The sequence below is a fragment of the Panicum hallii genome, chromosome 6, assembly GCF_002211085.1.
Source record: "Panicum hallii strain FIL2 chromosome 6, PHallii_v3.1, whole genome shotgun sequence".
Taxonomy (NCBI): Eukaryota; Viridiplantae; Streptophyta; class Magnoliopsida; order Poales; family Poaceae; genus Panicum; species Panicum hallii.
In genome coordinates, this window is record NC_038047.1 from 44,891,857 (window position 1) to 44,919,844 (window position 27,988).

Genomic DNA, 27,988 nt, shown 5'->3' on the forward strand with positions numbered 1-27,988 from the left:
ATGAATTTTCACAAACCTTTCAAGGTTAAGGGCTCGGTTGCCCTTGCCCCTTGCTGGATGTGGCGCGCCAGGCGCACCTGCGCCGCTCACTGCCTCCCTGGTCGTCGAGGCCGAGGCGCTGCCATGACGCGCGCCAAGCAGGCGAGCCAGAGCCTGGCCCTGGCAGCAGGCAACCCGCAACTACCGTTGCCGACGCCCCGTGGCGGCGCGGCTCTGCTCCTGCCGGCCTGCCGCTCAGCTACTGGCTTGCCGCCCTGGCACCCTCTCCGCCGGCCGCCAACCCGCCGTGCCACGCACCGCCGTCACCACCACCGCTGCCTAGGGTTGCCGGCCTGGGGAGCTGCCGAGCTGGAGGGCAGGGCAGGTGTGGGCGTGTGGGCCGGGGGGGTGGGGGAACGGGGAGGGCACTGGGGCAGCCTGGCAGGGGCTTGCGAGTCAGGTGGGCCGGTGGGGGCTCGTGGGCCGCGGGGGAGGGGGAAGGGGAATGTGGGCCGTTCGGTGGGGAGAGAAAGTTGGGCTATTTTCGAGCCGTTATCGTATTTGTTGTTTATTTTTTATTTTTTCCTTCATATATTTGAAAAATACTACATATACAAAAATTTTTTGTTAAAAATGATGGGTATTCAACCGAATACCCTTGATTTAAGGTGGGCCCGCCCCTGATGGCCACTGGCCATCTTGCTCGGCTTGGACATTCAACGACTACAAATCATGTTGGTATTCCTGATGTGCTACTCTTGGTGCCACTGAAAACTTTTGATGTTCCTTCGTCAGGAAGGTGGTCGCCTTCAAGGAGACTATTCTGACTATTGGTGACGAGGACGACTGGAAGAGTGTTGCAAGGATCTGGATGGATGTAATTTTCCTTTCTTTCAAAGGTGTCTTTGTAAGATTTGGAATCTAAACTGTCAGAACTATATGTGAAATACAACCTGGTTTCTAAAAAAAAGATAAAAACCTCTTTAAATCCAATCATACTGGCGTCTGCTAGACTCTTCCGTCCTTATCCCGTGCTACAGTAGAGAGAGGGCGAAAAGCAGGCGACTCGTTTCTCACCGGAGATTCCGCCTGGTCCCATCGTCCCTGATGATTCCGGCGGGTCGCGATCCCCCGACCTTCTTCGGGTGAGTATGTATATAGTAGGTAGTTTCCTAGCTCTTTTGGTTTGCTTGCCGGCATATATGGCGGCGGAGCCAAGTTGTGCGACGGTGGTGAGCGTGCTGTTGTGGTCGCGAATAACTTCAACGGCGATGGTGGGTCCGGCTTCGTCACAATGTTTCTCCGCCGCGTCTCTGCTGCGAGACGGCGGGTACTTCTCACTGCTGACGGCGGTGCTTCTGGCATCGTTGAGACGGGGATGATTTTTTTTCCTCCGAGGTGGCTGTGCTGACATCGTCTTCCCCGACTGCCTTGAGAGGTGTGTGTCCCAACACGAGGAATTGGGTTGGTTCTCCGTTCCCACTTGCTAGGGTGGTTGAGCTTTCCTTTGAGGTGATTCGTCGTCTGGCAAGCTGGAGTTCTTGGCAGAAGCGTCGGATTTCTGAGTGCTTGGCGGTGTGATTTGGCTGGATCGTTCAATGTTTTCAAGGCATACCGAAATCGATGTGTTCCTCAAGATGTCAATAAAAATCTACTTTCCATTACCAGGGACGAGGTCAGCTTCAAGCTTCAAGCTCCGGCCACCGGTGGCGATGAAGACCTGGAGAAGTTTATAGGGACTAGTTTGTATCTCTCTTTCCTTTCGAGGGGTTCTTATAAGATCTGAGCTGTAACCACAAATATTTTTATATAAAATATAAACCCGATTTCTCAAAATAAAAGATAAACACCTCTTCAGTGTGGTAGTGGAGACATAAGGATGTAACTTCAAATTTTTAGTGGTTTAATTTGTATTTGTAGACGTGCGATTGATGCACACTTTGCGAGCGTGTAAAAAAATTGTATTTGGTAGGAAGCGTGTAGAGAAAAAAAAAACTTTTTCTACGAAGTCATGAAATGAAGCCAAAATTGCAACCCCAATGTGATTTTAAGATCGTGTGCATAATTCAGCTGACACGCCGCAAATGCCTATTCTGGGGCGTCTTCCCGGCCACGAAAGTCATGGCCGTCCCTCCAATATGGACGGAAAGGTCGAGAACCAAGCTACGCATGCAAGATCTGCATGCTCGCCACACTACTCCCGGAGTTGAATCCGCTCAGACATCTGCTTGCAGGAGACGAGCGAGCCTTGCCGCACTTCCGCGGCCAAGTTCCGGGAGCTTGGCTATCTAGCACTCGATCGGGGTTGGAGGGCCCTTGTCGTCGGCGGCGGCCGAGCGACTGCCGGGGCTGCACGATGGCTAGATCCTTACCCATCTGCCCGCAGATCGACACGGCGGTGCTCACGCGCGTCCCCGGCGTCTCCCTGGACATGCTGTTCCTCGTCGTCATCCAGGCGCTCGCCGTCATCTTCCTCGCCAGGTTCCTGCACCTCTTCCTCCGCCGCTACAACCAGCCCAGCGCCGTCTCCCAGATCCTTGTAAGTATCGATCGATCCGGCATGATGCTCGATCGAGCTGAGGACTTCCCTTAATTAATTTGTTCGTCGGAAAAATAATTAATTAATCAATCAATTCCAGGCCGGCGTCGCCGTGGGCGGCATGGGCCTGCGCAACGCCATCGTGCACGTGGACGTGGACGACGTCGAGGACATGTACGGCGGCTACATCTCCGCGGCGCGCGTCGTCTACATGTTCCTCGTCGGCCTGAACCTGGACCTCGGGGCGCTGCGGAACGCCACGCGCCGCTGCGTCGCCCTCGCCTACGCCACCGTCGCCGCCAGCCTGCTCGTGGCCGCCATCGTGTCCAGCGGCATGTACGGCAGCATGATGCACTCCCCGGTGAAGACGCCCGAGCTGCTCGCCGCCACGCTCATGCTCGCGCTCACCAACACCTCCTCCATCACCGTTGCGCGGGTCGCCGGCGAGCTCAACCTCACCGTCAGCGAGAACGGGCGGCTCGTCGTCGCCGCCGCCATCATCACCAACCTCATCTGCGTCGTCGGCGACGGCCTCCTGTCGTCCACGACGCTGGCCAGGGAGAAGAGCGAGGACATGTACCGCGGCTCGCCCCAGATCAAGAAGGGCTTCCTGGCGCTCGCCGTGGCGGGCGTCGCCGTGTGGCGGGTGCGCCCCATGGTGACGCGCATCAACAAGCGCAACGCCGGGCAGCACCACGTCAGGGGCCGCGACCTCGTCACCATCCTCCTCACCATCTGGTTCATCAGCAGCTTCCAGCAGCTGCTGGGGTTCGACGGAATGCCCACGAGCCTCGCGCTGGGGATGGCGTTCCCGAGGGAGGGCCCCGCCGCGCGCACCGTTGCCGACGCGCTCGTGCCCCCCATCAACGGCATCGTCCTGCCCTTCTACTTCGCCACCATCGGGATGAGGCTGGACTACAACTCCATGTCCGGCGCCATCATCGTGCCCGGCATGCTCCTGACGCTTCTCGGCCTGGTGGGGAAGGCCGTCGGCGCCGCCGCCGCCTCGAGCTACCTCAACATCCCCGTCTCCGAGGCGCTCCGCTACAGCGTCCTGCTCAACGTCAAGGGCCACGTCGATACCATGAACATGAAGTTCGCCAAATCGGAAGGGGTCGGTAGCAAACTAGTATAGTAGTATGCACATCATCTATCGCCGTCACGGTCGTCGTTGTTAACTGCGCGTGTTGGTCGGCGGGCGGTGCAGGTGTGGGCGGAGCAGGCGCTGTACGCGATGATCATCGGCAATCTGATCAGCACCGTCATCGCCGGGCCGGCCGCCGCCGCCGTTTTGCGCAGGGAGAAGGAGGAGTACCGGACCAGGCACCAGGCCGTGGAATCGCTGGGCCCGGAGCAGGAGCTCCGCATGCTCGCCTGCGCTCACGGCGCGCACGCCGCGCCGGGCATCCTCAGCCTGGTGGAGCTCCTGGTGAGCGCGCCCCATGAGCAGCCCGCCGTCCCGTTGTTCCACTTCTTCGAGGTCCCCCGCGACCGCTCCGCCCGGACGCCGTACCACCAGCAGACGCGGGACGACGAGGACAAGGGCGGGCCCGACGCCGTGACCCAGATGAACAGGGTGGTGGACGTGTTCTCCCGCGCGACGGGCGTCTACTTCCGGCAGGTCGACGTGGTGAGCCTCGGCGCCACCAGGGACGCCGCCGTCGCCTGCCGCGGCGCGGAGGACGCGCACGCCGGCCTGGTGCTCGTTCCCTGCTACAAGGAGCAGCGGTTCGACGGCAAGATGGCGTGCCGCCTCGAGGAGCGGTGGAAGCTCAACGCGGAGGTGCTGGCGCGGGCGCCGTGCACCGTGGGGCTCCTCGTCGACCGCCCGTACCGCCACAGCGGCACCAGCTTCCAGACGCCCATCAGCGTCGCGCCGGAGAGCGGCAGGACGCTGGTGCACCCGTGCAGCGACCGGACGGTGACCCACGTTATCGCGGCGGTGTTCCTGGGCGGGCCCGACGACCGGGAGGCCGTGTCATTCGCGTGCCGCCTCGCGGAGCACCCGGCCATCGGGCTCACGGTGTTCCGGTTCGTGAAGCGCAGCACGTACGACACCGTCACATCCTCCGCCTCCCGGGCGTACGCCGCCGGCGGCGACGAGCTGGACGTGGAGTTCCAGGAGGGCGACGTGGACGAGCGCTTCCTGTGGCGGTTCTACGAGAACTACGCGTCGCGGGAGCTGGCCATGTACGTGGAGAAGGTGGTGGAGAGCCCCGCGGACGTGGTGGAGACGCTGGAAGGGATGGCCGGGATGTTCTCGCTGGTGGTTGCGGGGCGCGGCGGCCGGCAGCCGGTGGAGCTGATGGCCGGGCTGGAGCGGTGGGCGGAGGCCGGCAGCGAGATTGGGCCCGTGGCGGAGATCCTGGCGTCCAACGAGTCGCTGGAGATGGGCTCCGTGCTCGTCATGCAGCAGCACACGGTGGCGCTCACGCCGACGAGCCGATGATCAGCATACCAGTGTACGATCACACAGGACAGCGCAGAACAGCTTGTGTATACTTAGTTTCAGAGTAGCAAGCAGATCATGGAGAACCATGCGACCTTTGCAGTGTGGACATTTGTAAGACTTGTATCACTTCTCCTCTCTTTCTTTGATAGCAACAGTTACTTGAAGCCTTGTTTCAACAAAAAAACAGTTATCCAATGTTTGAACTGAAAAATGGGGTGTCAGTACAGAGTAAAGGTTCAGGCCACCAACTCTGGTAATCTGATTCTAATAGCAGTCTTTGGTTTCAAACTTTGTATTAATCGAAATCGGCACGCCCTTCTCTAAAACATGCAGGCGTTGAGGCATATATGTCCTTGCAATCACAAACCACAATTGAACACAGAAAGACTGAATTGAACAGCGATCCAATTGAACTCTGAAGCCCCTGAACGCTGAACCAGATAAGCAAATCAATCTGTTTTCAGTAGAAAAAACCCCAGCATCTGAACTCTGAAGCACTGAACGGTGAAGCAGACAAGCATCAATCAATTTTCAGTTGAAAACCTAGCGTTCTCTCTCTGCATCATACTAAGTTCATAACAGCGCAGAACTAATCAAGTATTATCCGGTGACCAACACTGACAAACCACAGCTGAATACAGAGGTGATCACTGGTTCAGTCTCTAGAACGATTCAACCGAACTCTGATGCAAATTCTGAAAACAAATAGCCTACTCTCTGAACACTGAACTTAACCCAATAGGGCATCACACAATCTTCAGTTGGGACAGTCCCTGAACACCCAAGGAAGGAACCAGCAATGGAGCCGTGCGTACTTGGAAGAAGATCTCATTCCTGCTGTGACCTTGAACTCCAAACTCTGAATTGCATGACGTACTGAAGCAACGAACACATCTGCCACTAATCTGCTCTACAACTTGCCTAATGAGACCGCAGTGGGAGTGGAGTTTGCCTGTTCCAAGTCAGAGCTCGTCCTCGGGGGCTTTCAGCTGACCGTCCGATCAAGCTTCCCGGTTCCTCAGCAAGTATCTTAGTCAACTTGAATTTCCGAGTCTCAGATGAGATGCCCTTTCGGCCGTCGCCGCTGCAGCTGCGGCGGCTGGCTCCATGCCACCATTTGGAGGGCGCGGGAATGCTCGACGCGCCCGCGGGGAAGGAGGGGCGGAAAGGGATGCAGGATTGCAGGGATGCTCGGATGGTAATGGAGCATCCACCATTGCTGCAGCTGATGGAATGGAGTGCTTGAGCTGTGCTTTGAGCGGGAGCGAAAGGAACTCTTCTGCTACAGTCTGAGCGGGGCGATGAGTGGGGTGGGGCTTCGTGTTTCCGCTCGTGACGGAAGCTGGTGGCGGCAGCGGCGGCGCTAGAGCCGGAGAAGGAACCGACGAGGGGGAAGAGAACCAAACCAGGGGGCAATTTGGTTATTTCCTATCCAAAACGAGGGGCTATATGTAAATAATCGGATCGCGATTATGAATCGCGATCCAAACCAAGGGGCTATATGTAATCGCGACCCGAATTAGGGGGCACGTTGTAAATATCGATGGCCGGCGACAGGGCACCCGGCTAGGTCCTCGGGCCTCGGCGACCTCTACCTGCCCCGGCGATATGCATCCGGGCTTTCTTCCCCAGAGTAACGCCCCAGCTGTTGTCCCCGGCCTAGCGCGCGGGGCGCTCCAGGCACTACCTAGCTCCAGCGCTGGATGGATGCGGGGATGCTCGGAAGGCGATGGTGTCCCCAGACTCCACCGATTGGCGGCCCCGCGACGGGGAGGAACGAAGCGTCTCGATCGACCACGCCACCAATGTTCCTGGTACGGATCCCATCCCACATCTCCGCGGCTACGAGTCCCCTGTTTCGTCTCAGCATGTACGGATGTAGGACGATGAACTGACTTCCTGCAGATCCGGGTCTGTTGTACTTTCTGAGCATCTAGAAGACTGCAAACTGGCACGTGCGTTAGGATCTGGGGCGAGCTATCTCGTTCCAAATTTATCTAACCAACGTGTGGTAGTTAGTTAGCATCTTGGTGCACTGGGATCTGACGAAAATATATGTTCATTACAATGGGTTAGATTTCAGTAACCATGTGTGTCATTCTTTGCATTGGTAGCAGCAGTTACTCGAAGTTGAATGTTTAACCAAGGAGCCTTGGCCCTTGGGGAGTGTTATGTTCGTGGACAAAAAACATAGCGTAGAGGTTCAAGGCAATATACATGTCCTAACTCAACCATAACTGGACACTGAAAGAACAATTTTTCCTATCCATCTAGAGAGTACATGGGAGGTGCCACTTTTTGGTAAAATACCAAAATATAAGTATGCTACTTTCTACTCCCTCAGGTGTCATATAATTTTTCTAAAAACGACGGAAAACATGTCATAAATTGGTCCGCTCTTTGATCTTGGAGAAAATTAAAACCGATGCAGTTAAGCACTGCATGTACAAGCCTCGATTCTGCGGAGAAATGAATCGGCATGGAATGCAAATTGAATCAATGGCGAGTGCGGGGCTGAGCAGCAAACTACGTGCAATTTGCATCCTGCCCGCAAACTAGCGATGGCAGATTTCTCAATTCGAAACACAGCGGAGCTCGATGGCGAGTGCGGGCGCGGTGGCGTCGTGCGTGCCGGCGGTGGAGCGGAAGGAGGAAGCAAGCTCGTGCATGGCGTGGACTATGTGCCGGATTCTTTCGAGAGCGAGGAGCATGGCACCGGGAGTACGACGACTCCGCCGACAGCAAGCGCTGCGGCGTCGTGCGCGCCGGCGGCGGAGCGGAAGGAGCGCGCGGCATGCGGAGGTTAACGGACGGGCTGCATGCCTGCGCCTGCATGAAAAGGGAGAAACCGCTGCACTCATTGATTGATCACCGGAGAGTGGTTACCGAGAAATTAAGGGGTGCTTAACCACCTTTTCTTTTTGAAATGGAACCGGCAGGAGAGCTGCCCATTGTATTAATAAGAAGAGTGAAAGCCAAGAGGCTTCAGCACAATAGTTAGTACAGAGCAAGAAAAGCGCGGAGCACTTGGACTCACAATTAACCATCTTCTTGGTCTGTGCACCAGAGGATTATACGACATAAAAAAAATGGACGGAGTATATGCAAATACCTGACCGAGTTCCAGAGCTCACCTATATTTCTTAGGAGGATCAGCTTCTCTTCCATGCCAATAACTTCTCTTTGATACAGTAGACCTACACCAAGTCCAGCTGCTTGTACCGAGCTTGGCCTATGGCCTTGGAGTGTAATATATAAGATTGATTTGGCCTGTGACTCGACTAATTAGAAGATTTTGGCGACCTAAAATATGTAAAGAGGGCCCCCTCAACAACTCCGGATGCAGGAAAATCTGCAGCAAATGAGATCGCCTCCTCAGTCCTCACCTGCCGGGGTGGTTGGGGGAGAAAAGTGGAGTTGCTTGCGCGGCCAAGATGTGTGTGCCGTCAGAGGCCCTACTGGCTGTGTGGTCAGAGTAGTTTGGTGTCTGTAGCCTCCTCTTAAACTACGCAAGAACAACGACTAATCGACTCCTCAGCAGGGCATTCGTGGAGAAAGACATTTCACCATCTGTTTTCAGTAGAAAATTCCCTCTGCATCTTTCTTCACTCTGAAGCCCCGGCACGCTGAACCAGATAAGCATCAAGCACTTTTCCGTCTGCGGCTGAACTCTGAAGCCCCTGAATGCTGAGTTGAGAAAACCCTTTGCATCAGAAACATCCACGCAACTGGCATTGCTTCCACAACAAAGCCACAGCTTATTCCAACCGGTAGTCAAATTTTATTCCAACCAACCGCGTTGATAACAGCGCGAGCGCAGACTAATCCGGGGGCCAACACTGACAATTGACAAACCACAGCTGAATACAGAGGTGATCATTGGTTCAGTTCAGTCTCAAGAACGATTCAACAGAACTCTGATGCAAATTCTGAAAACAAACAGCCAGCTCTCTGAACACTGAGCTGAACCCAATAGGCATCGCACAATCTTCAGTTGGAAAAAAGCCCTGAACACCCAGGGAAGGAACCGGCAATGGAGCCGTGCGTACATGTAAAAAGGTTCAATTGCCGCCGTGAACCTCAACTCCAAACTCTGAATCGCAGGGTTGAAACAATGATCACCGCTGCAGCCGCCTAGAGACTGAACACATCTGACACTAGTAGTCTGCTCTACAACTTAGCTAATGAGCCTGCGACGTGAATGGAGTTTGCCTGTTCCAAGTCAGAGCTCGTCCTCGGTTCCTCAGCAAGCATCTTAGTCAACTTGAATTTCCGTTTGACTTCAAGCCTCAGATGAGATGCCCCGCCGGCCGTCGCCGCTGCAGCTGCGGCGGCTGGCTCCATGCCTTCATCGGGAGGGCGCGGGAATGCTCGACGCGCCGGCGGGGAAGGACGGGGAGGTGGGGGTGGAGATGGATGCGGGGATGCTCGGAAGGCGATGGAGCATCCACCATTTCTGCAGCTGATGGAGTGGAGTACTGGCGCTGTGCTCTGAGCGGGAGAGAAAGGAACTTTGCTGCTATAGTCTGAGCGGGGCGATGAGTGGGTTGAGGCTTCGCGTTTCCGCTCGGGATGGAAACTGGCGGCGGCGGCGCTAGAGCCGGAGAAGGAACCGACGAAGGGGAAGAGAACCAAACCAGGGGCCAATTTGGTTATTTCCTATCCAAACCATGGGTCTAAATGCAAATAATAGGATCGCGATTAGTAATCGCGATCCGAACCAGGGGTCTATATATAAAAATTCGGATCGCGGTTAATAATCGCGATCCGAATCAGGGGTTATATGTAAAACTTCGGATCGCGATTGATCCGAATCAGGGGGCATTTTGCAAATATCCACGGCCCGGCGTCAGGGCACCCGGCGAGGCCGGCGGCGACCTGTGACTGCCCCGGCGACAGGCATCCGGGCTTTCTTCCCTCAGAGTAACGCCCCAGCTGCTGTTCCCGGCCTAGCGCACGGGCGGACGGGCCGCTCCAGGCCCTAGCTCCATTGCCACGGATGGATTGGGACGGCAAGGGAGCTCAATGCCACCCACCCACATGGACAGTCCGATGAGCCGCCGCCGCCGCCGCCGTGCGCGGACGGCTCTGCTCCTCGGGTACCGCAGGAACAGGCTGCGCCCTGCACACCTCCGCCTCTAGGTATTCATCATATTCTGAACTCCATTTTGCCTTTGGTCTGACCTCTGTACTCCAATCTGAAGCATGACTCTGCCTTCTGTTGCCATTAACTCCATCGCTAGTTCTTTGTAGCCGATTTTTTATTTTTGATTCCCCTGATTTTTGATTTGGTAGCTGAAAAGAACATAAATTCATTTATGAACGCGCTGATGTGCTAGAGCGCAGCATCAGTCAAATCTGATTTTGCCAACATCATTAAACATCTTTTACACGATCTAAATAAAACAATACTTTGTTGTTTCAAGGGGGAGCTTGATTCCTTCTTTTCTAATCACAGTGTGATTTTTTATACATGCATCCATCTGCACATCCGCAGTGTACCATTGGAAAAACATTGCACAAAAACCGTGCTCCAAGGTACAGCTGGGAAAAAAAGATGGAAGGTGAAAAAAAGAGAGGAAACAGGCTCGAAGCCCTGGACGTCTTCATCTTCAGGAGCTGCACACGGCAAATTGCTGGTTCATTCCACTGGGTGGCTGCGCCATCCTGCTCGGGTGGCGGCAAGGCATCAATATGGAACTGAGGAGCGCCTTCTCAACATCTTCGGAGGCTTCTCTCCTTAGCAAACACATCACATACTCCATCACTGCTGTATCGCAAGGCAGTGTGATCCTCCCATCACTTGTGAACCCAAACTCTTCCTGCGACAGCTTCAGAAGCTCTGCAAAGACTGTCGTGTGGAGGTAAGCGAGGGGGATCTCAAACCGCTTCCCATCGGAAGAGTAGACAATGCAGTTGCCCTTCCCTGCAACTATGCTGCTGCAAGATGGGTTGATCTCCTTATCCACAGTTGTGACCCTTCTTCGCCCAATTGCACCCATTCCCTGCCACTTCTTGGACAGTTGAGCTAGCTTCTTGGAACTGATCATGGTGGCTACCTGCCTTTCAAGGAAATAGACTCTTGTCTTTGAGATGAAATGATCAGAAATGATTCAATTTCTGTGTGATGATGGTTTGCGTCAGTGATCGTGTATTTATAGGGCACATATGTGGTTGGAGTTGGAAGGATCTGCATCTTGGTCTTGGCTATTACAAATGGCAAGCTGGCAAGGGACAAGCCCACGAGCTTCCTTGGTGAGATGTTCCTATCTATGGTTGGGAGATTCATTGCACAGGACCATTGTTTCTCACATGGTGGAGCCATCTTTACTGGCTTGGTTTGTGATTGCTTCTGCCTACCAGAGTGGGCCTAATTTTGACTCAATGGTGTTAGGACTTAGGAGTATGGTGTCCTTCATTTATACATTAGGGTCCTTTTCTATACGCGCTCATGCAGGGGCAAAGCTAGGTACAATTAGCCTGGTGCAGAGGCATGCTAATTGTCTTAGTTTGACCATAGGTGCACCTGTTTTTAGTTAAAAATATTCACTATACAGCATAATGTCACTTTGATGGCACCACTATGATTTCAGTTCTAGCTTCTCTCCTGCACTCATGTACTCTTATATCTATTATTCAATGCAAGCTCTATTCATAACAAACGGTACAAATTGTTATGTCCAGTTCTTTCAGTTTGTTTTTCTGAGATATTAAACGTGATAACTGTCTTGTCTGTCCCTTGTTATATAGGTTCAATTCACCCCATCCTATGTTAATTGTTCAATGAGGAACACATTATTAGATGAGGTACATTTGTTGCCCTTATGATATTATTTGCAGAGGCAATTTCATTTTACACTTGCTGAATTTTCCGGTCTCTTTTCTAGCAATTACCATGTGATGGAAACAAGATAACATGGTTGCGAATCAGCCAAGGCATTCTCTTGAAAGTTGTTTACATCTAACATAGAAATTTTCCAGCCAGTATCTGCCACCTAACTTTATAAACTTCTTGCATTAAGGTTCCTTCTCAGGATGGAGCATATCTTTTGCTACTTTTCTGCCTAGATGGCATGGTAGTCTGTGGGTGAAGTTGGGATCTGAGGATATCTGTTCTATGTTGAGTTATATGTATAGGTAACAAAAGAAATGGTCGATATGGTTTCAATAAAATAAATAAGCTTTTGCATTATTGATGTGCCTAGTTGGCGAGCTGCAAGGCCACGAACCTGTCAAGGCAATGTTTGCTACAATGAAGACAGTGTGATTATGAATCTGATGTTGCTGGGCCAAAGTTTGGTGCACCGCAGTCCTTGCAAATGCCATAGTAGGGACTTGGTAGTTGAATAATTGGAGCTGTATTCTGTAGTAGTGGCTCCGCGTTTGATATAAGCACTCAGCAACCATCTTAGTCCCTCTTGTGAACATAAGGACAGACATAAAAAATCCTTTTGAGAGAGACCATCAAAAAGACTATCTAGGATGCTTCAGGAGTCCTTCCTTAGTTGATGAGAAGAGAGCCGTAAAGCGGCCAAGAGACATGAGGGAAGCATGTAGGGTCCTGAGTTTTAAGAAGTAGCCTCCTTTGTTAGTTGTGTGAGAACTGGACATGCCAATAGGCTACATGCTTTGCCAACATCAGTTCTGTTAGGCCGGTGCTGGTTGGTTCAGATAACTTGCCCGACAATCTCTTAATATCACCATTCTGCGCTGTGGCCCAACCTGTCCCCAGCATCTCATATGCTTTCCATTTCCTTGTTTCTTCCTGCCATTCCTTATAGACCCCTGCAATAAGATCGCAGTTATCTGAATACATTTTTTTTTCTCGAACACGCAGGAGAGCTGCGCGTCATTTCATTAATAGGTAGAAAAAAGGGTCCGAATACATGTCGAATCCACGGCTTGGGCTAGTTTTTTGTTACATTCGCGCCTAGAAACAAGAAAGACAACCCTGCCAGTCTACCTCAACTCAACAAAGAACCCAGCCCCCTTGCTCCCGCCAAACCCCAGAGGCCCGCTTGCTCGGTGACTTCCTGCAGCGCCAACTGAGTCCTTGGTTGACCGCTGTCAAACACACAACGGTTACGGCACTTCCAAATAGACCAAGCTATGAGGATCACCAAGGAGTTGAAACCCTTCTGAATACAGTTTTGGCCATTTATTTTTTAAAATTGTTGGTATTTTGACCAGTGTTGTATGAAAAATCTTATGATCATGTTTTTGTGTTGAAATAAGCTTATTCTACGTGCATATCTGACTCCAGTCCAGGTGGGCATTTCAGGCTCCCAACTCATCCATGCTCTTCTTGTGATGTGAAGCTATATTCTTTATTTACAGTCTTCAGGGGATACTTGATTACATATTTTACTTGTGTAATGTATACTTCTTCTGTTCAACAATTCAGGTGTTTTTTCCATAAGTCTCAAGTGGAATAATGTGATCTTGGGATCAGGATAGTCAGCTGCTCTGGATCATATGTTAGAGAGGTCAGTACAACACAGGGAACCTACCAACTTAGATGCTCTGCGATTTGCATGCAAATCTTCATTTATATGATGATGCGGTTGATTTCACTATGTCTGCAACTGTGCAATAAGGCAACTAAGCCATTACTATAGTCCAGTCCAATACTACATATTGTTATATCCATTAGGATGTACGGAGTAGTAACAAAAAGGAGACTTCCTAAACCATTGGTCAACTCTGATTTACATTTATTACAGAAAATGTCAATTTTTTTAGGACAATAGGACGTCGCTGTTTGGTTCAAATAACTTGAGTCAAGAAAAATGGAGCCTCGCTGGACCAACTTCGTTTTATTTTTTGTTACAGTAAACATAATTTTGGTTAGCATGTGGTCTGGTTAATTTAACAACTAGAGTCAAGAAAAAGGAGATTCACTAGACCATTGGTTAACTGGAGTCGGTCTTACACTTTATTGTTTCAATGGCAAGCTTGATTCCTTCTTTTCTAATCACAATGTGATTATTTTACATTCATCCATCTGTACAACCACAGTGTACCATTGGAAAAACGTTGCACAAAAACTGTGCTCCAAGGTACAGCTGGGAAAAAAGATGGAAGGGGGAGAAAGAGAGAAAACAAGCTCAAATCCCTGATATCTTCATCTTCAGGAGCTGCAGACAGCAAATTGCTGGTTCAATCCACTGGATGGTTGCACCATTCTGCTTTGGTGGTGGCAAGGCATCACTATGGAACTGAGGAGTGCCTTCTCAACATCTTCAGAGGCCTCTCTCCTCAGTAAACACATCACATACTCCATCACTGCTGTATCGCAAGGCAGTGTTATTCTCCCGTCACTTGTGAACCCAAATTCTTCCTGTGACAACTTCAGGAGCTCCACAAAGACTGTCGTGTGGAGGTACATGAGGGGGATCTCAAACTGCTTCCCATCGGAAGAGTGGACAATGCAGTTGCCCTTCCCTGCAACCATGCTGCTGCAAGATGGGTTGATCTCTTTGTCTACATTTGTGATCCTTCTTCGCTCAATTGCGCCCATTCCCTGCCACTTCTTGGACAGCTGAGCTAGCTTCTTGGAGCTGATCATTGTAGCTACCTGCCTTTGGCTTTCAAGCAAATGGACTCTTGCCTTTGAGATGAAATGGTTAGAAACAATTCAATTCGTGTGTGGCCATGGTTTGTGCCGGCGATCATGTATTTATACGGAACATATGTGGTAGGACTTGGGACGGTTTGCATCTTGTTCTTGGCTTATCATAAACAGCAAGCTGGCAAGAGACAAGGCCATGAGCTTCCTTGGTGCGATGTTCCTATCTATGGTTGGGAGATTCAATGCACAGGACAGGACCATTGGGTCTCACATGGTGGAGCCATCTGCACTGGCTTGGTATGTGATTGCAACCAGTGGGGCTTGAGTTTGACACAATAGTACAAATTTCTGGGTTCAGTTCTTCCTGGTCATTCCTGGTAGGTCTCTACACCAAAGCCTGCACCTATGAGCTATCTGAATACCATTTTGGCAATTTCTTACAGAAATTGTTGTACTGTGACCAATGTTTTGTATGGAGAACCTTAAGGCCATATTTTTGGTGTTGAAATAAGATCGTCTCATGTGCATATCTGATTCCACTCATCCTGGCATTCTGCAGAATGGGGATATCATGCTCCCAACTCAGCCATACCCTTTTCTGAAGAGACATACTGATGTCACTGTGGTCGGGTTAATTCCTTTTGCAGGTGACTGTCATGTGATGTGTATCCGACCTTATGCATATTTGCATCAGATCAGTTACACAATCCAACGCGCAAACTCTTTATGTGTCCAGAAAGAAGGAGAACGAGGCATATTCTGTGTTACTTTCAGAAGATGCTTGATAGCAAGCTTTATAACTGTGTAATGTGCACTTCTTTTGTCCAAAATTTCAGGCGTTTCTTTTCTCAAAGTCAGAAGTGGAATAGTATGATCTGGGGATCAAGATGGCCAGTTGCTCTGGGCATATGCTAGAATGGTCAGCACAAGAACACAGGAGACCTACCAACTGCATGGTAACTTGCTTACAAATATTATATTTTTGAAACAGTTGATTTCAAAAAAAATCTGTCTTTGCAGAAACTGTGCACCAAGCAATCTTTTGTTTTTTTTGGAGGAAAAGTAATATGTATTTCACTGGATAGGGTTGCTATAGTGAATATAGATTATGGGCCAGGCCAAATAAGCAATGCCTCCCCTGCCTTGGGCCTGATACGGTCCAGCAGCTGTTTTGCCTCGGGCTGTAGTAGGGCTGGGCCAACAAGGCCACAAGTAATTAGCGGCTCAGCCCGTCAGGTTGATCTGTGGTCGTCGACCCGAGAGAGGCACAGCCACAGGCAGTGAACTAGTTGTGCTACCAGATGACGCTCTGCAGCAGCTGCAGTAGTAAACTCACAGAACAGCGTAGAGTACCAGAACAGTCGAAGAAGCTGTACTGACTACTGAACTCTTGCCGTCTCTAGCTTCCACCGCAACTCCTGGCTTGTTCTATTATGATTTTTCTTTTAGTTTACAAGAGTGATGCACACTTTGCCGTTCCAGAACAGAAAACACTGACCCTATGATGGCCAAGGTGGTCTTGAACACCATCCTGAACTCGTCACGACCACCGACGCTGTCAAGAGAGATCAAGACTTGGTGGCTGCAGCTGATGCAGACAGGCAAATGTGGTAATAAAGCAATGGACGCGAGCCAACTTGATCGTTTCCATCATCGAGCACGACTTGCAGAACTGCCTGACTAACCTGCAGCCGAACCTCGTGTCCGTGAAAACAAAAACGAGGACGAGGGAAATAATAGATTGCACATAAGGAGAACATGCGCACATTTGCGAGAACATATATTTCACTAATTTCGATCTTTTACAAAATTTATGAATACATCACTCGCGACAGCTCATCTTCTTCTGTCTTCTGCATCGATGCTTAAGGAGAAGTCTAACCTGTAGAGATTGCGTAGTTTGCTGATCCCCGAGGTCTATTAGGCGCGTCCGGTTAATTATATCTGTAGAGCGAGTCTACGGAACACGTCCGATTAAGCTGCGGTTTTATGGTCGTCATCAAGTCATCTGCTCATCGTTCATATGCAATTATGGCGCGGAAATAACATGCGTGAAGCACGCGTGAGATACGGGTGGCTTTGTTTTCGCCGAAATCACGACAGTAATGTCGCCACATCAATAGTAAATGGAAAATGTTGATGAAAGGGTGACTTTCGCCTCATTGGTGCCCAGTCCTATAGCCCAACTTCATTCAATATGGACATGTGTGTTGCTTTTGCCTTGTCGGTACCTAGCAAAATAGTATCCAATCCTGTTATTTAGGATGTGTCGATGGAATCGTGGCCTCACCTCGTCGGCACTTAGCCAAAAGATTCTTCTGACCTCGTCGGTACTAGATATGTATAGAACTCTACCGCAATCGCGGTGTTAGTATCATGTTTGGACGATCCTTGCAAGATGAATTTATTTGAATAGCCTTCCGGCATCTCAAATTCTCTTTTCTTTTATTTATTTCAGCTGAACTTTTCTCATGTAGTTTCAGGCCTTAGCCAAAATAATCAGAGAGCAAACGCTCAGTATGCGTGGAGGTGCCGCTCCGCTGGAGCTCAATTAACTTCTCTGTACAGCTTGCAATGATGTCAAGCGCAAGTATTTTTTTTGCTTTTCTCGCTGCTGTGTAATGGGACAAGCCGTACAATTAGCAATCTGGGACAAGCCGTACAATTAGCAATCTTCTGTTGTTCTTCATCAATGAGAAAATAGCTTAGAGTCCAAAGATAGTCTTGCCCTTTATGGAATAATTATAGCCGTGTCACCTTGGGAAATCGGCGTACGAGGTGTAGCCGTTTCTTTCCGAGAACACTATCACTATGCAATCTGAATATAGCCTTGTCACCTCGGAAAAATCGGTCGTATGAGCCGTAGCCGATTTCTTCTAAGGATACCGTCGCTATGCAATCTGAATATAGCCGTGGAATATGGTAACGCCGTCGGTTGGCGTGTGCTGAGGCTGAAAGGCTTGGCGGCGAGACGAGTGTTGGCGATGGAGCCGTCGGCTGGCGTGTGTTGCAGATTGTTGCTTGCTTGTTCGCGTCGGTGGCTGCAGCTCGTTGGCGCAGCACTTGCTTCCTTCGTTGACGACGGTGAGTTCAGAATCCCAACCATATGAAATTCATCTAGGAACTGACAGGTGGACCAGCATATCAGGAAGCAGCCGGACTCTCGGTATTTGTTGAGATAGAGCTGTATGCGGGTGCCTATGCAAACTAATCGGATCTATTTCCAACGTGTTTATCCTCATCTCTAACTGGCACCTTTAAACGAATCTCCACCAGCCTTCTAGAATCCATCTAGCATGTAATTCATGCTCTCCTCCCGTAAGCCACCCAACAGCTTAATCTGGGGTTTATTTAACCAAGAAGAAGTGGGGCCCACATATCATGGGCTCAACCATAATTTATGTAATGATATAAGTAAGTCAGCACATATATTTTATTTTACCATTTCTCATTGTATTGTTATTTTTTTATCAACCAAACACCTCGTGCTACCATGCAATTGCTGGGTGGGCTACAGTTGTAGAAAACCACTAACCTTGCGTCTCTTTCATGCAATTTTATGCTCTACCCTTTTTATGGAAACCCTCTTCAAACTCTACATGTACGGTACTCCTCGTTTATGGTCGCTGCTATGATAGTGTTGGCAAGGCTTATTGGTTATCAATGTCATACCTACATCTTTCCCATTACATTTTGAGAGAAGCAACATTTTTCGTCTCGGGGCCCTTTTCTGAGTTTTCTCCATCTGAAATACTAGGCTAAGGAAACAAAACACATTTCCTAGAGGAGATAGTATAAAGGGGTGACCCCCTTTGTTTTAAATGCAAAATGTCGTCTGAAATGTGTTAAATTCATAATCTACATCCATAGCATCTTTGTTGGAGAAATTGTTCATTTTTGGATGGTATATAGGTGATGATATTTTCGGATGTTGAGAAAATGTGTAAGTTCGAGCCACGCATAACATGCAACATGTGTAAATTCGAACACGTATCCCTTCAAAAGCAAAGGTAATTGCTATACACCATTTTCAAATCCAATAATTCTCGATCTTCATCTAGACTCGCGCGATTTGGATCCAATGACGCACGTTCTTTCTTCCTCCTCCGACTTCCTTTATCTTCCTCTTGGCTCTACTCTCTGGTTGAAATGTGTTAAATTTATAATCCACATCCATAGGACTTTGTTGGAGAGATTGTTCATTTTTTGGATGGGATATTTTTCATTGTTGAGAAAATGTGTAAGTTCTACCAAGCATGACAAGCAAAATGTGCACATTTGAACACATATCCCTTCAAAAACAAAGGTAATTGCTATATGCCATTTTCAAATCCAACAATTCTCAATCTTCATCTAGAATCACACGATTTGGATCCAGTGATGCACATTCTTTCTTCCTCCTCAACTTCCTTTATCTTCCTCATGGCTCTGCTCTCTGTTTGATTTGACGGCGCCCGCTCTCCCGCCTCTAGGCCTCCTAACAGTCTGAGTGGCATCTTTGTTGCCAACTCAGCCATTGCCGCCTCCGCCATACTAATCCCTCCAAAAGCTTCACCACCAAAACAAATGTCATCCGTCGGCGTATTCAGATCGGACGACTAGAAACATCCGGTACAAAGAAATATGTAAGTTCCCGCCAAGCGTGACGGTCCAAATGTGCGATTCAAACACGTGCCACTTAAAAAAAGCAACTACTATTTGCCATCAAATCCGACGGTTTCTCGATCTATGTCTAGAATCGCATGAGCGGGATCCAACGGCGCATGCCCTTTCTTCCTCCTCCAGCTCCCTTCGTCTTCCTCGCCGCTCCTGCTCTTTGTTCGATTTGAGCTCGCCCGCTCTCCAAACTCTAGCTCTCCTCTGGCTGCGGCGGTAGCATCTTTGTTGCCAGCTCAGCCATCGCCGCCTCCGCCGTGCTAACCCATCCCCAAGCTTCATTGCCGGTACAAACGGGACCCATTGCTCCGTTCCAATTCCTTGAAAAGCTTGGCGCGTGAGAAACCAAAGAAAGATGCCAAATATGCATCGTAGCGCAAGCATGTCCAACTGGCCGTTGCTTTGGGTGCTGGTGCGCCTCATTAAACCCTGGCCGGCCGCCGAACTGAAACGCCTCTGGGCTGGCGGCAGCCTCGCGCGCTGCCCCCTTCGCCGCCAGGGCAAGTGGCCCGCCAGCTACACGCGATCACCCTCCCCCACCCCCCCCCCCCCCCCCCCCCCGCCCCACGGCGACCACCACCTGTCACGCGACCGGGCGGAGGAGCGCGGCCGCCACCTAACCCTCGTCGCGCGGCGTGTGACCGGCGCGGTGACGAGGCGAGATGAGGGCAAAGCGGGAGCGCCCGGCGCGGGTCCTCCGTGTCGTGGCGTGCCTTGCCGTGGCCGCCCCCGCAAAAGCCAAGCCGAAACCAAGGGGAAACCGCTGCCATTCACGCCGGCCACTCCGACGCCGCCCGCCCCCGTCCGTCCTTAAGAGAGACGGGACCCCGCCGCGGCGTTCGCCATTAGCTAGCTCCGAGGACCCGCTTGCCCCCGCTCCGCTCAGAAACTTCGCCGCCGGCTGCGCTCCGCTCCGCTCGGCGACGCCGGCCGCTCTGCCCTCCGGTGGCGACATCGCTGTCGTGTGATCGGTGGGTTCGTTATCTGCCGGGTGGGGAGGGGGAGAGGTGACCTGACCACCACCGATGGGGTGCGGCCACTCCAAGCTGCCGCGCCGCGGCAGCTCCTCGGCGGCCGTCGCGCTCTGCCGCGGCCGCTCCGCGCTGCTGGCCGAGGCCATCGCCCGGCGCTACGCGCTCGCGAACGCCCACCGCGCGTATGCGGGCTCGCTGAGCGCCACCGGCGCGGCGCTGCACGACTTCCTCCGCGCCGTCCAGGACGCGACCCCGCCGCCAGCCGGGCCCGGTGCCGGTGCCGGCGACGCGTCGCGGAGCGGGGAAGATGCCGACGCGGTCCCTCCCGCCGCGACGGTGCCGCCGCCGGTCCCGGCATCGCCTGACGCCTCAGAGGAGGAGGAGGACTACGTTGCTGACGGGGGCGACATGCTTTCGCCCTCGCCCGAGGACGAGGACGAGGACGAAGCCTCTGGTGATGGCGGCGGGATTGCCAAGTCCCCGTCCGATGATGAGGCCGCCGAGGCCGAGACGCCTCTCCCCAGGCCCGTCTCGCCGGCGCCACGGCCACCCCAGCCGGCGCCCCAGCCGCTGCAGATGGTCCCGCCGTACGTCTCTGCCTACCCTCCGCCGTACGATCCTGGTTATCCCCCACAGTTCGGTTCTGGCCATCCTCCGCCGCCTTACAGCTATGGCCCTGTCCCCGGCCCGGCGTATGGATACGGTGGGGGCTACGGCGCCGACATGGGCGGCTACGGCCAGAGTTTCTACAACTACAACACCAGCTACGCCCAGAGCCAGCCCCCGCCGCCGTATGTGGCCATCGAGCAGCACTCCCAAGCAACCGATGCCACCGTCCAGTACTACCACTACCAGGGTGAGGCCACCCCGAGCTCCCATTCCCACTATGGCGGATACAATTCCTACCCCTACCCGTACCCGCAAGGCGGCGGTTTGACTCCGGCGGCAGCAGCCTCTTCTTGGCAGCTGGCTGCGCCGCTGCCTACGCCGTCGCCGCCGCGGGTGTCGGCCTGGGACTTCCTGGATCCGTTCCAGGCAGTCGAAAGCTACAACCAAGATCACCCGGCTGCTCCCCCGGCGATCCATTCTCCTAGCCTGAGCTCGGATGACATCGGGGAGGATGAGGACATTCCCGAGCTGGAGGACGAGGAATCGGGAGTGGTCGTCAGGGAGGCTCACGCCGGGGAGGAGTGCACCTGCGTGAACAGTGTTAGTGAGGAGCTGCACGAGACCAGTTCCAGTGAGGAGCTGGACGAGACCAGTTCCAGTGAGGAGCTGGACAAGAAGTCCGATGGCAATAGCAGCTGCGAGGAGGAGGAGGCTGAGGGGCATATCGAGTTCAGACCATCGGATGCCATTAGCAGCATTGTCGATGGAGTGGAGAGTGTGGTGGAAGAACAGCTGAATGATCCAGGCGTCGCTGAGCCGCCTGCGGTGCCTGAGAAGACGTACAGCAGTGACGTCGAGGTGGTACAGGAGATCAAGTTGCAGTTTGACAGTGCCTCAAAGTCAGCCGCTGATGTCGGCAAGATGCTTGAGGTTGACAAGATGCCTTACAACCAGAAGAAGAACTCAGGATTAAAAGGTTGGTCCATTACTCCATCTACAGTCCAAAAATTCAGTCTTTATTTGTTTTTTTCAGTTAATGTTGATATGATAGAGATGGAAACTTTTTATCTAACACAATTGCTGTTGCAGTGCCCTCAATGATGATTTGCGGACAACCTTCAAAGGGCAAGGCGATCATGCAGTTTGAGGAGGAAAAGGCTATGGAATGTGGCAACCTTTCATCTTCATTGCAGAAGCTCTACATATGGGAAAAGAAGCTTCTTAAGGAAGTCAAGGTATTGCTATTTCGAATTTCTAGCTTTGCCTTAAATGTGTGGTGGTCGCAATTTCTAGCTTTGCTATGAAACTTCGCTATTTGGTATGATTAAATACTTTGCTAATTGCTTAATATTGTCAAAGATGATTTACTAATTGGAAGTTTTGAGTAACGTACTATGTTTACACATAACGTACTATATCTGGATAACAAACTGATTTCAGCTACTCCTGCTTGCTGATTCATATGCTCCCTTTTTCTTTCGATGAATACTTTTCGGATAGTAATGTCCTATGTTTACGTGTAACGTACTACTTTTGGATAATGAGTGTCTTAGCTACTTACACTTGCTGATCATCAGTTTACGAGTAGTAATGTATTATGTTGCTTGCACTTGGATAATGTATTATGTTGCTTGTGGTTCATAGCATTTGGATCCTTGTACTTTTGCTTTCCTCTTAATGAAATACGTGCCCAGGCACGTTCACTAAAAATATATTATGTTGCTGATCATACTTATCTTTCTTTCATCAAATGAATACTTGTCAAGTAGTAATGTATTATGTTTACGAGTAACGTAAATGAACTCAAATAACAACTGTTTACACATGCTGAGTATGCTCCAAGGTATCTAACTATATATAGACAGTTTGGAAGTTTGTACTATGGATAAGCCCAATCTAGCACTTTAGTTAGAGTTTCATATTATTTCTTTTGGTTTTTCATTTTCTTTGGATGATGTGTGTTATACATTTCCCCATAGATATCATATATCAGTTTCTTTAAAGAATGATATGACTTAGCCGATGGGTTTGAATGTTTCTTACACTTTGGCTTTGCTATTATTCCGGCTTTCCTTTTGACATGTATACCATGATCCAATTTTATCAGACTTTGTGTATTCCTGAAATTATTTCTGTTTAAACTTAATTTCCATCTTCTTCAATTTCATGTCAGTTAAACTCAGCTATCTCTATTTATCTACTGTTTATCACAGGCTGCGGAGAAGATAAGGGTGCTTTATGAACAGAAGCATAAAGAGCAAAAAAAATTGTATTACGGCGGTGCTGAGGCTCATAAGCTCAAGGCCATTGAAATTTGTGTGAAGAAGCTATCAACAAAGTTAAATATTGCCATTCACATTGTCAATGCTACTTCCAAAAAGATCAACAAGCTGAGGGATGAAGAGCTTTGGTTTCAAACACATGAGCTGATCAGGGGGTATGTAGAATTACTGAATTACTCACTTTCCCAACTCAATAATAGGTTCATATCAGTATGCAATTGTTCTTGTGCACCATTACATTAACACCTACTTTATTATTTGGATGCTGATTTTATACTTAAAATAGACTATTCTTCTAATTGGGAACTACTTCTCAGGTTTATGCAAATGTGGCATACCATGTCAGAGTGCCATCAGATGCAATGGCGTGCCTTGTCTCATGCTAAGAACATGGACTCAATCATGGTAGCTGAAGGATTCAGTGAAGATCATATTGATCTATTCAAGCATCTGGAGCTCCAATTGCTGGACATGACTGCAAATTTGGCTCAGTGGTTAAATGCACAAAAGAGCTATGCTGCCTATTTGAATGAATGGCTCAAGAAGGGAATTGAGTATGAGCCTGAAGTAACCGATGATGGGGTGCCTCCATTTTCACCAGGACGCTTAGGAGCACCCCAAATTTTCACAATATATAATAATTGGGCAGTCAGCATGGAGAGGATATCGGAGGCCGAAGTAGTAGGCGCAATGCATGCTTTGGCCTCCAATGTTATGAGCATCTGGGAGCATCACATGTCAATGGACATGGATGACCAGGTGATACGCAAGGCGGTAGAGGCGCGGAAGAAGAAGCTGGCGTTGCTGAGAGGCATATCTTCATCTGCACAGGCTGCTGAAGCTGGTCTTCAGTTGTGCATGAGTAAAGTTTTTGAAGCAATGGAGAGCTTTGCAGCTGCTTGTGAGAATGCCTACAAGGATCTGCATCATCGCGCTGAAGAAGAGAGAGCTCGAGTTGAAGATCAAGAGAATGGTAGAGCTCCAGTTGCAGACATAGCTGGTGTGGAGGGCAACTAGGCTGAGAGCATATGCGGGGAATGCATAAGTAGTGGTGAAGCAACATATATGGGTTTATCAGAGCTCGAGGTATCTAGGCTTAGATAAAAACAATGCAAGATCCTGACACCGTTGCACACATTGTAGATTGTCGTGTTATCAACTATCCTTTGTTTTCTGTCTCTCTCTTCTTTCTTGGGTATGATACATATCAACGCCGATCCGTGTCAACAAGGAGACCAAACGACTCCGAGTATGGTACGTTTCCAACACTTCAAATGTAGTACGTGTGAGTGTGATGTGTCCGTCACCTCAAACTCCAGTTAGGAATCAAGCCAAAGTGTGGCGTCATGCTCCAGTATGTGCGTGCGCGCGCGTGTGTGTGGTTATCAAGTGCCATGCACATTATGCTCGTGTGGGGCTCTGGCTATGATACTGTTACCTATAGGAGTATGCAAATGTGGCATACCACGTCAGAGTACCATCAGATGCAATGGCATGCCTTGTCCCATGCTAAGAACATGGACTCAAACATGGTAGCTACAAGGTTCAGTAAAGATCATATTGATCTAGTCAAGCATCTAGAGCTCCAATTGCTGGATCTGATTGTAAACTTTGCTCAATGGTTAAATGCGTAGAAGAGCTACGCTACCTATTTGAATGAATGGCTCAAGAAGGGAATTGAGTATGAGCTTGAAGTGACTGATGATGTGGTTCCTCCATTTTCACCTGGATACATAGGAGCACCCCCTAGTTTCACAATTTATAATAATTGGGCAGTCCGCATGGAGAGAATATCGGAAGCCGAAGTAGTAGGCGCAATGCAGGCTTTTGCCGCCAATGTTATGAGCCTCGGGGAGCATCAAAGGTCAGAGTGGAGGAAGCTAGTTTTGGATAATAGTAAAAACTTGGAGAAAGACCTTAGGTCGATGGATATGGATGACTTGGCGATGCGCAAGGCGGTAGATGCGAGAAACAAGAAGCTGGTGCTCCTTTCCAACCAGAGAGGCATATTCATATGCACAGGCGGCGGCTGCTGCTGCTGCTGCATGCGTGTGCGCGCGTCTCTCTCTCTCTCTATGTGTGTGTTTGTGTGTGTGTGTGTGTGTGTGTGTGTGGTTCATACAAATGTAGCACACCTTGTTAGAGTATCATGCCTTGTCCCAAGCTAAGAACATGGACTCAAACATGGCAGCTGCAAGATTCAGCGAAGATCATATTGATCTAATCAAGCATTTGGAGCTCCAACTGCTGGACATGATTGCAAACTTTGCCAAGTGGCTAAATGCGTAGAAGAGTTACGCTACTATTTGAATGAATGGCTCAGAAGGGAATGGAGTATGAGTCTGAAGTGACTGATGATGGGGTTCCTCTGGTTTCACCGACGCTTTGAGCACCCCCCAATTTTTACAATTTATAAAAATTGGGCAGTCAGCATGGAGAGAATATTGGAGACCAAATTAGTAGGCGCAATGCAGGCTTTGACCGCTAATATTATGAGCCTCTGGGAGCATCACAGGTCAATGGACATGGATGACCAGGGTGATGCGCAAGGTGGTAGAGGCGCGAAACAAGAAGCTGGCGCACCTTTCCAACTAGAGAGGCATATCTTCATCTGCACAGGCTGCTGAAGCTGGTCTATAGTCGTGCCTGAGTAAAGTTTTTGAAGCAATGGAGAGCTTCGCTAGTGTGTGTGGGCGCGCGCGCGTGTGTTTTTCATGCAAATGTAGCACACCTTGTTAGAATACCATGCATTGTCCCAAGCTAAGAACATATACTCGACTAGAGCTGTGCAAGATTCAATGATGATCATATTAATTTAGTCAAGCAAATGGAGCTCCAATTGCTGGATAATGATGGCCCTCGATGGTTAAATGCCCAGAAGAGCTATGCTACCTCTCCATGAATGGATGACTCAAGAAGGGAATTGAGTATGAGCCTGAAGTGACTGATGATGGGGTTACTCTATTTTTACTAGACGCTTAGGAGCACCCCCTATTTTCACAGTATATAATAATTGGGCAGTCAGCATGGAGAGAATATAGGAGGCCGAGGTAGTAGGCGCAATGCAAGCTTTGGCCGCCAATATTACGAGCCTCTGGAAGCATCATAGGCCAATATACATGGATGACCAGGTGATGCGCAATGCGGTAGAGGCGCAGAACAAGAAGCGCTCCTTTCCAACTAAAGAGGCATATCTTCATCTGCACAGGCTGCTGAAGCTGGTCTAGAGTCGTGCATGAGTGAAGTTTTCAAAGCAATGGAGAGCTTCGCTGCTGCCTGTGAGAATGCCTATAAGGATCTGCAGCTTCGCGCTGAAGAAGAGGGAGCTCGACTTGAAGATCAAGAGAATGGTAGAGTTCCAGTTGCAGACATAGCTACTGGCACAGAGGGCAACTAGGCTAAGAGCATATGCAGGGAATGCATAAGTAGTGGTGTAGTGGTATATGCGGGTTTACCAGGGCTCGAGGTATCTAGGCTTAGACAAAACAATAATGCAGATCACATTTGTGTGTGTGTGTGTGTTTCATTCTTTATTTTGTTTTGTTGAATGGAATGATAGGTACCGTGCTCTCGTGCATGTTCGCGAGAAGAGACCATATGCATTTTGCTAGTTTATTGGCTTCATATTGATAGCAGCAGTTGTATGTTCTCCTGATCTGAAGTACTTCAATTCTTTATCTTTTTACTTTATATGTTTTTAGTAAATTTGATAAAAGTTAGAGAAATTGACTTAGGACAAAACTAAAACGAACCGCATTTTGAAATGGAGGAAGTAGATCGATAAAATTTCTAGCTATGTAGTCCGATGCATAATTTTGTGTAGTAGTCCTGTAACATAGAAATGATAAGGTCGGATTACTCCTAAAAGAGCCCATAGTAGTATCAAAATATGTTGCTCTAGAAAACCTCTTCATACAGATATGCTCTTTCTTGATTCCCAGTATTCCCGAGCCACTTTGTTATAATTAATAACCTTTGCGCATGCCTATTGGATAGCTAATGCTTGACATAGTACCCTTTGCAGGGCAGGGTGAGGAAGGATTGAAAACGAACCGTGCGTCCGGTAATGACGTTCAGACAGACATACAGTTGATTTTTACCGTAAGAAAAAAACATCTACCCGGAATCCTCCCAGAAAAAAATAAAGTTACCGCTGATCTAGAGCGTAGATGATCTTGTCGCCGCGGCAGACTATGTTGGAACAAACACTGAAATTCCCTAAAAAGCATCTGCCAAGCACGGTATTGGCGTTGGGCCTTTTCTTTTACCGTGGACATCACGACTGTGTTTTGCACTTGATGATCAGTTTCCAATCCGTACGATCTCCTAGTTTTTCGTGACAAGAACTCTTGTGGATTAGGCAGGTTTAGTAGCAATGGGATGCTGGGTAGCTCGGTGAGTTAGTCTGTGGGCGACTGACTACTTCGTTGTGGATGTTCGCTGGTTCCCCGGCCAACGTGCAGCACAACTGACGGGCTATTTGTTCAGTTTGCTCACAACTGAATGAGGTTGTAATAAGGTTGCTGCTGCTGCATCGCTCAGATTAACAATAATCCAGACATGTACTCTAGTACTCTACTCCACAGGAACTGACACGTACTCTGATCCTCTCTCATAATGCAGGGGATTCAGACAGGCAGACACACTAACCTCTCATGATTAGGGCTGATCACCGTATCAGGCCAGCACAAGAGTACAAGACTGATCTCGTCGTCGTCCTCCTTTAGACCCTGCAGAGGATCCCAAGGATCTCCTCCTCCATTTAACAATCCAAGCATGTCCATCTGTCCATCTGAAACCCTGAAACCTCCCGGCAGAATCGCAGGCTTGTACGGGCCCGGTCGATCTCCTACGGATAATCCCGTACGTGATCCGGTAGTCTGGCGCGCCGCCAATGATTTGCGCCTGTGCTTGGCGCAACGCCGC

The 27,988-nt window shown here is 49.9% G+C and overlaps 4 protein-coding genes and 2 long non-coding RNA genes across 8 annotated transcripts; 3 read left to right on the top strand and 3 right to left on the bottom strand.

Annotated features, from left to right (window-relative positions):
* Positions 1 to 2,335: 2,335 nt before the first annotated feature.
* Positions 2,336 to 5,124, top strand: LOC112898395 (cation/H(+) antiporter 2-like). Its single transcript, XM_025966717.1, has 3 exons — positions 2,336 to 2,518; positions 2,619 to 3,632; positions 3,726 to 5,124. Exons 1-3 carry the CDS (start codon positions 2,336 to 2,338, stop codon positions 4,965 to 4,967), a joined length of 2,439 nt encoding a protein of 812 aa, XP_025822502.1. The 3' UTR covers positions 4,968 to 5,124.
* A 21-nt stretch (positions 5,125 to 5,145) lies between these two features.
* Positions 5,146 to 17,319, top strand: LOC112897607. 3 transcript variants are annotated; one of them, XR_003229685.1, is made up of 5 exons: positions 5,146 to 6,784; positions 11,721 to 11,777; positions 13,375 to 13,456; positions 15,378 to 15,497; positions 17,019 to 17,319. It is a non-coding gene; the product is annotated as an uncharacterized LOC112897607 (long non-coding RNA). The 3 variants fall into 3 exon arrangements; XR_003229686.1 differs by lacking the exon at positions 5,146 to 6,784 and adding an exon at positions 8,871 to 10,112; XR_003229684.1 differs by lacking the exons at positions 11,721 to 11,777; positions 13,375 to 13,456.
* Positions 7,078 to 8,417, bottom strand: LOC112897606. The gene is made up of 2 exons (XR_003229683.1): positions 7,883 to 8,417; positions 7,078 to 7,799 (listed from the first exon to the last, which is right to left on the bottom strand). It is a non-coding gene; the product is annotated as an uncharacterized LOC112897606 (long non-coding RNA).
* On the bottom strand, positions 10,368 to 11,634 carry LOC112897604 (auxin-responsive protein SAUR36-like). Its single transcript, XM_025965951.1, has one exon. It carries the CDS (start codon positions 11,018 to 11,020, stop codon positions 10,583 to 10,585), a length of 438 nt encoding a protein of 145 aa, XP_025821736.1. The 5' UTR covers positions 11,021 to 11,634; the 3' UTR covers positions 10,368 to 10,582.
* On the bottom strand, positions 13,523 to 14,748 carry LOC112897605 (auxin-responsive protein SAUR36-like). Its single transcript, XM_025965952.1, has one exon. It carries the CDS (start codon positions 14,536 to 14,538, stop codon positions 14,101 to 14,103), a length of 438 nt encoding a protein of 145 aa, XP_025821737.1. The 5' UTR covers positions 14,539 to 14,748; the 3' UTR covers positions 13,523 to 14,100.
* A 2,903-nt stretch (positions 17,320 to 20,222) lies between the features above and the next one.
* LOC112898396 (trithorax group protein osa-like) lies at positions 20,223 to 26,459 on the top strand. Its single transcript, XM_025966719.1, has 6 exons — positions 20,223 to 21,756; positions 21,870 to 22,015; positions 22,994 to 23,217; positions 23,380 to 23,799; positions 24,927 to 25,066; positions 26,251 to 26,459. The coding sequence occupies exons 1-6, from the start codon at positions 20,223 to 20,225 to the stop codon at positions 26,457 to 26,459; spliced, it is 2,673 nt and encodes an 890-aa protein (XP_025822504.1).
* The last annotated feature ends 1,529 nt before the right edge of the window (positions 26,460 to 27,988 follow it).